At 41.5% G+C, this 12,703-nt stretch overlaps 1 protein-coding gene across 1 annotated transcript in view; it reads left to right on the top strand.

The window, feature by feature from the left end:
- Window positions 1-5,451: 5,451 nt before the first annotated feature.
- Window positions 5,452-12,703, top strand: part of FLT3 (fms-related tyrosine kinase 3) — a gene marked incomplete at its 5' end in the record, with an annotated part of 30,275 nt that continues 23,023 nt past the window's right edge. The window contains 4 exons of the mRNA XM_009078873.1: window positions 5,452-5,576; window positions 7,192-7,394; window positions 8,185-8,300; window positions 10,491-10,608. Of these exons, the coding sequence (XP_009077121.1) occupies window positions 5,452-5,576; window positions 7,192-7,394; window positions 8,185-8,300; window positions 10,491-10,608 (562 nt within the window). The remainder of the gene's footprint in view (window positions 5,577-7,191; window positions 7,395-8,184; window positions 8,301-10,490; window positions 10,609-12,703) is intronic.

Here is a 12,703-nt window from a genome sequence, read left to right as displayed (position 1 = left end):
CGGGTGCTCGTGGCTCCCTGTCCCCCGCACGGACACTGTCCCGGGCAGACACAGCGCCCGGTCCCAGCGCCGGGACGGGTGGCAAACCTTGGAGAGTGAGGCGGGGGCAGGTCCAGGTGGAAAAATATTCCGGGTGGAGGGCTGCAGGCCATTGCAAACAAGACTGGAAGGTGACAGTAGCGTTCCATGATGCTGTGTAGGGTCAGTGTTGGTTCCCATTATTAGTTTTTGACTCAATACACAGACCATAAATAAGCACTTTCTGAAACCACACAACCTCTCCTACGCCATTCTTCTCACTGCTGTCCTGCTCAGTGATGCAAGTCTATTCTTATTTCCTCCCACTAAACCCTCCTGAAGTTCTACCACACTCTATAGGCTTTTCTTTGCATCTCAAATCTCAATCATGCTTGAACACAACTGTGAATAATTAAATCAGTTCACGTGATGTTTGTCGTAGTTAACTGGTAAGACCAGATAAATGACTGGTCCTCACCTAGATGTACCCCATCCCGTGTTACAGCAGCTAGTCACAATTAGCATGAGCTGCAAGAGAGGCATCTTGTCATCCACCTTGCTTGTTAAACTTTGTTCTAACATAGTTATTATTATGCAATATGGAGTAACACCTCTGGCCCCATCATCATGAGAGAATGAATTCACAGGGTGCATAGTTTTGGAAGCCAGAAATTATTTAAGATGAAAGAGTGAAGACACCAAGGAAGGAAGAAGTGTAGAAAGATGGGGAAGCACAAAAGTTTGATGGGAGAGAAATAAGATGTGAGTAAATGGTAGGAATTAATTTAATATCAGTTCTTTCTACCTGTCTTGCATCCCTCTGAGTTTTAGCATATTTGTATTGAGTACAATTCTCACTTCAGGATCCACTGCTTTAAGGGTGATTTGAGAAAAAGGCAGACACATGCTAAAGTGTGGGGTTTTCAAGAGTTAATGCATGTGTGTTAAGCTCATCCATGTCACCACTTTGCACATTTGTTTCTAGCAGCACATGACAGTGGGAAAACAACACTTTTCCTAGGAAAAAAGGAGTCCTTCTACCCGCTCAGATCAGGAAGAAAATTTTGGAAAGTTGATCCAGAGAGTCACACCCAGAGAAAATAGTCAGAAGCCAAATAAGACCCAAATCACAGTTTGCTCTATGTCAGTCTTCTGAGCTGTAAAGCAGAGTGAAAGATTGTTCTGTATATAGGGAAGGCATGATTGCTATGTAAAATATTAAGCACTCTGAGTTGAACTCAAACACAAGATACATCCCTTGGTATGAAGAGAAATGTTTTCTCTTCATCTTTAACTGTGCACCAGTTCCTTAGCTATTCTCTTTCTGATAAACTCAGACTATCAGCATATTTTGGAGTGATTTTCCCAGTTTCCTAAAGGCTACTTTAGTCATTTCCCATTTGGAAATAAAATTCTGGAAGCAGTTCCATTAGGTGAACCCTCTGATAGCTGATCTAGCTGAAATACAGCTTTTCAGTTTGGTATCTCTCCAGTAGATTCAGGCCTTTCTTCTCAGCACCGTAACATGTAAACCCATTTTTTGCCTTGTACAGGCATTTCCCCAAGTATGTGCCTACACATCTTGATGAAATCTTGGCTCAGTTTATGGCAACTAGATGTTTGTCTGACTTCAGCGAGAACAAGATTTCTCCTACTGCATTTATTTCTGTATAACTTATAAAAAGATAATGAAGATGAAAAGCATAAACAAACATTGTTCAGAGGCAGCAATTTATTTCCATTTCAGCTTCACTACAGTTTGGCAATACACAGTATGATTATGCATGCTACATACTTGGTATTCTTTACTCAGTGCTTTCAGTCTCTGCAGTTCTTACTTTGGTTTTTCAGGTGGATGACTGATGTGCTGACCATAACAGCAGTCTCTGAACAGGCCAGCTAGAAGCTTGAAAGATCAAGACGGTGAATCAGAGCATTTCCATTTTCCCAATATTTCTTTTCTTGATTTTGTTTCTTCTGAAAGGCTCATTCATGCTCTCATTTTCTATTTTTGTCAGTGTAATGTGTTTCTTTAAAACCTACACAGGTTTAGGCCACTCCATGTTGTGTAAATACTTCTGACTATCATATTACTCATTTGTTTCTCACTGTAAAGCAGCTGGAATCATTTCAGGTTCGAAGTATCCTTCCTTACCCTAAGAACCTTCCTGGATTTCACAGGAATAAAGGTGGACCACAGCAGCAGCAAGCTCTAGCAGTTTACAGGACAAGGAGTCCCATTTTCTCTTACACATGAGGGTGTCAGGGTGCTCACTACTCTCTCCTCTAGCATATGCTCCCACATACCATCCTTTACAGATGCCGTTCCGGTTCATCAGACACCTTGTTTGCATGTCTCACTCACAGTCTGGTTGCTACATCTGTCTAATCTGCTTCTGTCTATCTTTTAGCTGCAAATCTTCTCCCTGTCGATATTTAAATACCTTTTCAACTGCAGGCTTAGGCATCCTCCTAACAAGGCAACATGAGCAAAGTGGAGTATGTCACACAGGGATACACTGGCTTGTCTTGTACAAGCAGAAACTAAAATTATTCACAAATCAGAAAGCTGGAGTAAGGGAATGTAGGTCAAATGAGTTGAACCTTTGATGTCACGTTTTCAGGTGATTTGCTGGTGTTTTGGAAATCAATGGACATAAGTGGGTTTCCATCAGCTAAGTCCCTGGCTGTGAGGGGACTTAGTTCACACTCAAGTGTGAACAAGGTGAAAGACAAATGAGGCAGGAAACAAACAGAAGTTGAGAAAGCTGAGCAGAGAAGGACTTGGTGAAAGGCTGGGGTGGGGAGGTGGAAACCTGGGTTGTATCAATGGGAGGAATTCAGCATGCTTGGTATAGACACCTAATGCATATCTGCCTTTCAGCTGCCCTCTGGCGCTCACTGTCTCAGGAAGTGCCAACATTATCTCTGTAATCAGTGGAGGAAGATACATATCTCCACAAAGAAGTCTCATTTTCCTTTCTTAGGGATAACAGACAGTCTTACTCAGAGATCTGCAAAAGCAGACCATTGCCTATGCATGCTGTGGAAAGGTGGCAACCAAAATTAAGTGTATGTTAGGTGCCTGAATGAGAAAGACTCAGCCTTAATTCACATTTGCCATGAGGGTTGAGAAGAGGTTGCCAGAATGTTGCCAACTTAGAGCTCAGACAGTTCCAGAAGACACAAAGGGCAAGGAGGTGATGGCAGCAACTTTTACTCATTTCTTCCTGCTTCAAATTTTGCTTCCATCGCCGTCATTACTTTCATTCTTCAAGTGCTTTATGATTTATTTACCTTTTTTCAACTCTGTACCTTGCTTTATGTCCAGTCATCTCAGGAGCTGAGGTGAAAAAAATAAGAAAGCAAAGCAAAAAGCCAAAACCCAAGGGCAGAAATTTTTCAGGTTGCCAGGAGAGAGATGTTATTTCATGATTCACTGTTTATTTGTACTGTTGAGAGCTGGCTTTAGGGAATTAATGGAAATCAGACATATTTCACCCTGACAGTTGTACAGTCTTACTTTGGTTTGGTGTAGTGGTGGGAACTCCTTTAAGGCTGAAAGGTGACTTTTCTAGATGCAGTTACTGCAGAAAGGCTTATAGGAAGCATTCTGGAGAGATGATGTCTTTGAGGCATCAGATGCTTTTACCACTGCTCCTTATGCATAAGGATAAATGACATTTGCTACTCCTGCCAAAGTTAGGGTCTGGCAAGTGAGCTGCCCTGGCTGTATAGGCTCCTGGGGTGTGACAGAGCCAGGGAGGTATAGAGGAAGGTGAAGGCAGAAGGCAGAAAAGTCTTTCTTTTCTTTGCCCTCCACTTTCTGCATCTGCTTCCGCAAAATCATAGGATCATATAATAGTTTGGTTAGAAAGGGACCTTACAGATCATGTAGTTCTAACTCTCCTGCCATGAGTAGGGCTACCTTTCACTGGACCAGGTTGCTCAAAGCTCCACTTGCAGGGATGGGGCATCCATGACTGCACTGGGCAGCCTGTTCCAGTGCCTCACCACCCTCACAGTGAAGAGTTTTGTCCTAATAGGTAATTTAAATCTACCCTTTTTCAGTCTAAAGCCATTTCTCCTTGTCCTATCCCTACATGCCCTTGTAAAAAGTCCCTCTCCAGCTTTCTTGCAGGACTCCTTTAGGCACTGGAAGGCTGCTATAAGGTGTCCCTGAAGCCTTCTTTTTTCCAGGCTGAACAACTCCAGCTCTCTCAGCCTGTCTTCCTTGGAGAGGTGCTCCAGCCCTTTGAGCATCTTCATGGCCCTCCTCTGGACATGTTCCAATGACTCCATATCCTTCTGGGACCCCAGATCTGAACACAGTACTCTGAGTGGGGTCTCATGAGAGCAGACCAGAGGGGGAGAAACACTTTCCTCGACCTGCTGGCCACACATCTTTTGATGCAGCCCAGGATATGTGCTGCAAGCACACACTGCCTTGTGTTGAGCTTCTCATCCACCAACACTGCTAAATCCTTCTACATTCATTTTTGGGCCCCTCACTTTAAAAAGGACATTGAAGTGCTGGAGCGTGTCCTGCAAAGGGCAACAAGACTCATGAGAGATCTAGAAAATATGTCGTATGAGGAACAGCTGAGGGAATTGGGTTTGTTTAGCCTAGAGATGAGGTGGCTCAGGGGAGACCTCATTGCTCCCTACAACTACCTGAAAGGAGGTTGTAGTGAGGTGGGGGCTGGTCTCTTGTGCCATGCCTGCAGGGAGAGGACTAGGACAATTGTTCTAAAGCAGAGACAGGGAAGATTCAGATTGGATACAAGAAAAAAAATTTTCAGTATTAGGGTGGTCAGGCATTGGAATAGGTTGCCCAGGGAGGTGGTGGAGTCACCATCTCTGGAGGTGTCTAAGAGGCGTCTGGATCTGGTGCTGGGTGATATAGCTAGTGGTTTAGGGGTTACACTGGTAGTGCTGCATTGACAGTTGGACTTGATGATCTTAAAGGTCTCTTCCAATTCTGATGATTCTATGATTTTGTAATCATCCTCCGGCTCACAGTGGGTAAAGCACTGACCTGTGATGCAGGGTTTGGTGCTGCAGGGCCCTTTCCAACACGCTGATTCAGAATTGAAGTACAAGAGGAAGCCTGGATTTGGTAATGTGGTTTCTAAGGAGCCTCCATAACACATAGAGGTTTTTGTCTTTAGACATTTCTGCAGCATTATGGGACATACTTTTAAAGTGCAATGTGTCTGTGCTTTTGAAAGGTTCTCAGAATAGAGTTTCTACTCAGCTTCACTGCACAGACAGAGTTAGCAAATGCACACAGTATATCTGTGTATTTATTTTAGCTTCTTTTTAAAGATGTAGTTTTTCTACAGTTTTTGTGTATTTTATTTTTACTAAAGTGATTATCCTTGAGCAGAGATCTAGACTGCATTACATTTGTTTTCTATTTCTGTCTTACAGTTCATGTTATGACAGCAGTTGCTCTCACTTCTACAATGAATCAAAATACATCTGAGATCAGATGTGTGTATATCAGCCAGAAGGATGAAATTTCAGGAGCACTGGAGACATCAGTATCTCCTAAGGTAGCACAACAGAGAACAAGTTTCTTGTAAAATATTCCTGTCCATTCCACAAATAACTTCCTAGAAACTTACAACACCCTAAACCTTTAGGATGTGATGAATGTCCCAGTCAAAATAACTAGGGTTATGCCAAATATGACTACAGAAGGTCGGGGGGTATATATATCACAATACATACGTCGAAACTGTAAATAGTTAAGTACCAGTTTTCTCTAAAACTGACTTTTTAATTGCCACCTTGATTCTGTCTCACATCAGCATACCTGAATATTGCTGAATATTGCTGGCAGTGTATCACTGTAAAAAATATGTGAAAATATGTGCCCTTAAGAGGGGTTTTCAAAGACTATGATGTGAACAGGGCAGGGTGTGCCATGGCTGCTAATGCTGGCAGGGAAGCTGTACTGCCCTCTGTTCCTACCACCAAAGCCCATAAATACCTGCCTGGTCTAAACCTTGACTTAGACACCAAAACTGGACAAGGAATCAAATACAATTTTATTTTCTTATCTTTTGACTCAAAATGACAGAAAGCCAAGAGGAGATGATGTGCAACTGAATAATAAATCAGCTGAGACCTGCAATTAAGATATTTCCTGAGCATTCTGGTTTCAGGAAAGTCTTATGAAATCTTTTTCATCCCTGAACAAATAAATCAATAATTCAGATAACAAATGAAGGTACATCAGCCAAAGCTGTGCTGTCCTTGTATCTAACAAGGCAGAATATTGTTGTTATTTCTAGATACTTCTCAGGTCAAGCAAAAGGAAAAAGGAACAAGGAATGAATAGAACCAACCAGCCAAGCAAAATGCAGGGCAGAGGATGCAATGAACTCTGTCCTTTCATAAACTTACACTGAATAAATTTCACCCACCAAAGTAATTAAGACATTTAGGGTTCCTCTGCAGATAGAGCTATTTTCTTGACACCTTTTGCTTTAGCTAGTCTTGGAGAATCATTAATCCATTTGTGACTTTCAGAATGACTGTGGAACATTCTCTTCTGTTTGCGATTCTCCTTTAGCTGTATGCAATGGTGAGGAAATGAAAAGTATGAAGGCCTCCAGGCTGTATGTTCCTTGCCTAGTAACACCCCCAAGGAGTTGAGGAGAAGTCTAGCCAGATGATGTAGTGACAAGCAGTGGGATGCTAAAATAAACCCTACATTCTGACCATGCCTTTACATGAAAGTTGCAAGCAGAAAGGTTTTATTATAGCTCTGTGTCTTCCTATGGTTCTAAATAAAACGAATCAAAATTGAGTGTAAAGAATAACCTGTATCTCTAAGGGAAGTTATCATGTTTCTGGCTGAAATTGTTCTCTCATGTCAGCCTAAAGAACAGAATTAATTGATTCAACAGGAATACTATAGGGTTTCCCCATGCAGTAGAACTCAACATATTTATGAATAAATTTGATGGTAGAAATGAAAAAGCAAACAAACAAAAGCCATGAAGGTGTTATTTTGCTATAATTTGTATTTGGGCATTATGAGGCATTATTGATTTATGAAATCTTTTCCAGAAGAGCATCCTTTAATAATATTTGAATGCAAAAAAGAAGCTAAAGTTAATTGCTAATAGATACATAACAATCTGTCCTCCTGCATTGCAGATTTCTAGCATTTTGAAAGATCTTGGGTGCTATTTGAATTCTCAAGGAACAGAAAACATCTACAAAACAATTAAAAATGTGGAAGTCAATGTATTTGAAGATACAGAATTAAGAATAATAATGAGCATTTCAAATATCATTTCATGCTTTTGGTTCTTTAAAGAAAGTAAAGCTTGCAAACCTTCTTTGGACTCAGAGAATCGGTAAGTTGGGGGATGTACTGGATCAGAGATCCTTTAAGAGATTGTTTCTTTTTAAGTGCAAATGGACTGTTTTCTGTGATGGTGCCTCTGTTTGATTTCATGTTATGCATTATCTTTTTCAGTCTCCTAATCTTTCTTAACTGTTGTCACACGGCAGCACATTGCTGATTGTCATTTAGATACATGTACACATATGAATCTTAAAACCAAGAACGTTTTGAAATAATCTTATACTTTTAATTTGTCTAGCATCATGCATGGGGGTCTCCAGAGACTGTCTTGACATTCATCCATTTGAGCTTTGCCATACTCATGTGAAGGAAAATTGTGATTTTATAGTCAAAGAAACCAAGGCATGAAAAATTATGTGACTTTCAGGGACACAGTGCAGATCAGGAACAACAACAATAGCATTCTAATTCTCACAGCCAAACCTGGGCTGGAACCTGAGGCTGAATTATTGCCTCCCTATGCAAAACTTGTAGAATGGGACTGTAGGTAAAACATTTTGCTGTGGAACACCTAAACTGTCCTAAGCTCAGGATGCCCATCCTTCTCAATGCTCAACATTAAGCATCTGGTACCTGTGACTGTAAGTTCCTCCGTACTGCTTGTGTAGGAAGGCTCATGATGAAAGCACTGCAGGTTGAAGGACAATATGTAAATGATGAATGCTAGAGTCTTTGAAGGGGTTTTGCAAGAAATACAGAGCTAATGTTTCATTGTGTGTGCTGCATATTACCTTCTTCATATTACCCTAACAAATACAACTTTACTTTCTGTTTTATAGGTATGTTACATCTTTGGCTTTTTCCCAAATAAAAGAAGGACAAGCTGGAAAATACACCCTCTCCGTCACAAGTAAAACTGGCAATTACACAGTAGTTGTGCCTATTCTCATCCGAAGTAAGTATGTCTACATGAAAGGGATCATTCCATCAATAGGTTTAAGGGCAGAGGGTCAAGTTCAGTCAAGGCAATGAAGCTTTCATATGCTGCCTTTCAAGCATTTTCTTAGATTAGCATAGGACTTGCTGCCTTCAGAGGCTGAAGTCAGAACCACAAACAGTGTGAGAGTTGCTTTCACTAGTCAATAAACTATGCAAATGAACAAATAAAGATGTAAATGCATGGCAGCTCTCTTCTCCCCTATGAGAGATTCCCCTCTGTGCCAAAAGGGACAAATCAAGGGTGGCTTTTGTGCGCTTTCAAAGCTCATGGGCTAGATTTGTTTGCTGTCATTTTAACCTGTTTGTTCTTGATGTTGCTGACTGGGTTATCTGGACCAGATCAGGACATCCCTTTTATATTCTGGTCTCTAGTTTTCCCAAGTCACACTTTGACCCACTGTCACTTTTCCACCTGCCCCTGTCCCTCACTTCTCTCACAGCTTTTCCTTTCACAGTTCTGAAGGCAGCACGAGGCACACTGAGAGAAGGGGAGAGGAAAGGTCCCTCTTCTCAGTGCCAGCCTTTACTTGTTTATTGGATTTTAAAGTAAAATCCCTCAGTTCTGCAGCTGCTAACCACACGGGTGCCCAAGAAACTGAGATTTTAACTGCTGTTAAATGTTCATAACAGAGCACCTGCAAGGTGCAAGTTTTTTAAAGGCTCCCAGTGGGAGCAAATTTGATTGAATTTTCTCAAGGTTAGCTCAAGAGACATCTCTGATGCAAAGGCAACTGCTGCAACAAAGCGCAAGCTTCTGTTTCTAAATAGGGGTGCCCAAGAATATCTCCAAAAACAACCCAAAAGACCCATGTTGGAATGATGAGAGAAAGACTATATTATTTTGTCTGGAAAGAGACAAGTTTAAATTTGTAAATGCGAAAGAAATTTCAAAGAAAGGAAAGCAAAACATCAATCCAAAAAGCTGAAAGACTAGCAAACCCTTCTAGAGACAGGTTTAACAACAAGCATCATTACTTGCCTTGTCTTTAATAAACTGTGACTAATCAACAGGTTTTTTATTCCCTCTTTGTTTTTTAAGTATTTCTTCTGCTTAACCTTTTTCTCTCTCAGGTCTCAGAAAAGGCATCTCCAGTCTCTCCTTGTTTTATCTGAAGGCTTATTGCATATCTGAGTTATAATTTTAACAGCTTCATTGAGGAGACAGGGTATTAAATCTTTCACTAAGAATTGTCATCTCTACTGTATCAATTAGGCTTTAGAGGTAAAAATTGCTATTACATGCACAAGCAGGAATAGTTAGAAACAGTGTCAATAAAGATATTTCCATATCAATTGCTTGGATTGCATTTTCTTTGCTCCTGTAAATCTAATAGCATAATTACATCTCTCGTAAAGTCCTCCAGGCTAGATGTGAACCCTTTAACTGAGCTATAGCCTCTAGGTGGAAAAATCCTTCTAGGCCCAGCTTGTAAGAGATAAATTAGGAAAGAAATAAAAAAGCAATGAAAGTATGACTCTAAAGACAATGTGACTCCTCCACATGGAAGCTGTAATTTCATTGAAAGATGACCTAAGACTGGGCTCAATGCTTTTCATTTTGAGTCAAATCCTTAGCAGTTTGAATACATTTAATTTTTGTGCCTAGTCCAAGTCAGTGCCTGACAGCTTCAGGGGACTGGGAATTGCCTAGGAATAACCCTCGGGGTTACAGATGTAGGGTAGAGAAGTCTTCTGCTTACCGAAAGTTATTATCACCCGTTGTTTCCATTGTATATTTGATCTGACTCAGTAGGATGCAACAACCCAATTTTGTGTACAGCCTATGTATATACTCCACCACCAAAGGATGGGTTCAGGATGTGATTTTGAAAGGTATCTGTGCTTCTGTCTAGTGACATGAATAGCAACCACAGCAAATTACCACCCTTCACTATCAGTCTCAGGATTATCCCCTGGCATGTATGGGCTGGCCTTTGGTACAGGGAAGCTGTGAATTTAGCAATCAAGACTGAAAAGCTCATGAGACCAATCCACAATAACCCAGGGCTGAACCATTTTTTGTTCCCTCAGTGTTGAAACCTTCTGAAACAAATGGCAGCTCTGTAACTTCATGCATGATGAAATGAGCAAAACACTGTTTCAAAATTATTTCAACATTCTTAAACATTTGCATGATTTTTAACAGAAAAACCAGGCAAACCCTATTTCAGGAAGAGTGAAAGATCGGACTCTGTTGAGTGCATATCTGAGAGCTACCCCCAGCCCACTGTGGAGTGGATATTCTGCAAAACACCTGAAAAGAGGTATGGTGTATGTTTATATGCATGTTGAATCTCTACACTGAATGTTTACCGGCTTCTGAAGAAGAAGTGACGGCGTGAGAGGAAATGACCTCAAGATGTGTCAGGGGAGGTTTAGATTGGATATTAGGAAAAAAAATTTCACTGAAAGGTTGGTCAGGCATTGGAACAGGCTGCCCAGAGAGTTGCCATCCCCACAAGTGTTCAGAAAATGTGTAACATGTCATTTGGAGTCCTGTCCTAGTGACGAATGCGGCAGTGTTGATAATTGGACTCAATAGCCTTAAAGGTCTTTGCCAACCTTAATTCTATGACTCTAAGAAGGGGGAGAGTATGTACTGCTTTATGTGCCTAGCAAGCTGGGAGATAACTGAAGAGCTTTTGGTTCAGAATTTTTGGAATCAGGCTCTGCTGGTTGGTATACCCATGTGCTGCCTTTGGAGTGCTGCAACACATTTTTAGTAGAAAATTTGACTGTTTTGCTTTTGTGGAAACTTTCAGCTCTTGGCTTTAAGAATGTTATTCCAGATTCTAGTATTCTGATGTCACAGGAGCAAATCAAATGTATCTCATTTCCCTCTAGTTACTTTTTTTTTTTTTAGATTTGAATCATACACTCATAGAATACTTGGGCTGGGAGTAACCTCTAAAAATCTTATAGTCTAAGCCCACTGAAATAAGCAGGAACAACTTCAATGAGTTGCTCAGAGCCCTGACTAAAATGATCTTGATTGTTTCCAGGGATAGGGCATCTACCACCTCTCTGGGCAACCTGTGCCAGTATTTCACCATCTTCATAATTAAAAAAATATGCTCTATCTATAGTCTATATTTACCCTCTTTTCATTTAAAACCATTACCCCTTGTCCTATCGTAACAGACCCTGCTAAAAAAGTTTGTCCCCTTCTAACTTTTAAGCCCTCTTTAATTACTGGAATATATAAGGTCTCCGTGAAGCCTTCTCTTCTCCAGGCTGAACAACCCCAACTCTTTCAACCTGTCTTCACAGGAGAGTTCCTCCAGCCCTCTGAGCGTCTTCGTGGCCCTCATGTGGACTCTCTCCCATATGTCCACATCCTTCTTATGTTGAGGGCCTCAGAACTGGACACAATGCTCTAGAAGGGTCCCTTGAGAGTGGAGTAGAGGGGCAGAATCACCTCCTCCTACCCATTGACCAAGCTTCTTTTGAAGCATCCCAGGATACGGTTGGCTTTTTGGGCTGCAGGTACACACTGCTGGGTCATGTCCAGCTTTTCATCCACCAGTACTCCCAAGTCCTTCTCCACAGGGCTGCTCTCAATCCCTTCATCTCCCAGCCTTGTTTTGATACTGGGGGTTGCCCTAACCTATGTGCAGCACCTTGCACTTGGCTTTGTTGAACCTCATGAGATTCCCACGGTCCCACCTATCGAGCTTGTTCAGGTCCTTCTGGATGTGAACCCATGCCTCAGGTGTGCCATGTACCACACAGCTTGGTGTCATCTGCAAACTTGCTAAGGGTCTACCCAATGCTGCTGTCTATATCATTGATGAAGATATCAGTACTGGTCCTAACACAGAACCCAGAGGGACCACTTGTCACTGATGTCCAGCTTGGGAGGAACACCAAGACGTTGACCACTACTCTCTGTGTGTGACCACCCAACCTCATTCACCTAACAGTCCACCCATCAAATCTGCATCTCTTCAATTTAGAGAGAAGGATGTTGTGGAGGCCCATGTCAAAGGCTTCACAGAAGTCAAGATAGCATCTGTTGCTTTTCCTTGTCCTCTGATATTGTTACTCCATCATAGAAGGCCACTAGGTTTGTCAGGCAGGACTTGCCCTTGGTGAATCTGTTCTGACTGTTTCAAATCATCTCCCTGTTCTTCATGTGCCTTACCATAGCTTCTAGGAGGAGGTTCAAGGTCTTCCCAGGCACAGAGGTAAGGATGACAAATCAGGAGGTGCCATGGTCTTCCTTTCTACCTTTTTCTTTTAATGGATCCAATGTTTCCCTTTTTCCAGTCACTAGTGGCATCACTTGGAGCATTAGAGCTGGGAAGATGTTGCAAGGGATCATAATTTTCTGACCTAAATTTTTTCCCATTCAATTAA

The sequence above is a fragment of the Acanthisitta chloris genome, unplaced genomic scaffold (genome assembly GCF_000695815.1).
Source record: "Acanthisitta chloris isolate BGI_N310 unplaced genomic scaffold, ASM69581v1 scaffold14057, whole genome shotgun sequence".
Classification (NCBI taxonomy): domain Eukaryota; kingdom Metazoa; phylum Chordata; class Aves; order Passeriformes; family Acanthisittidae; genus Acanthisitta; species Acanthisitta chloris.
Note: the sequence above shows the minus strand (reverse complement) of the source record. Positions and strands in the feature narration are given on the sequence as shown.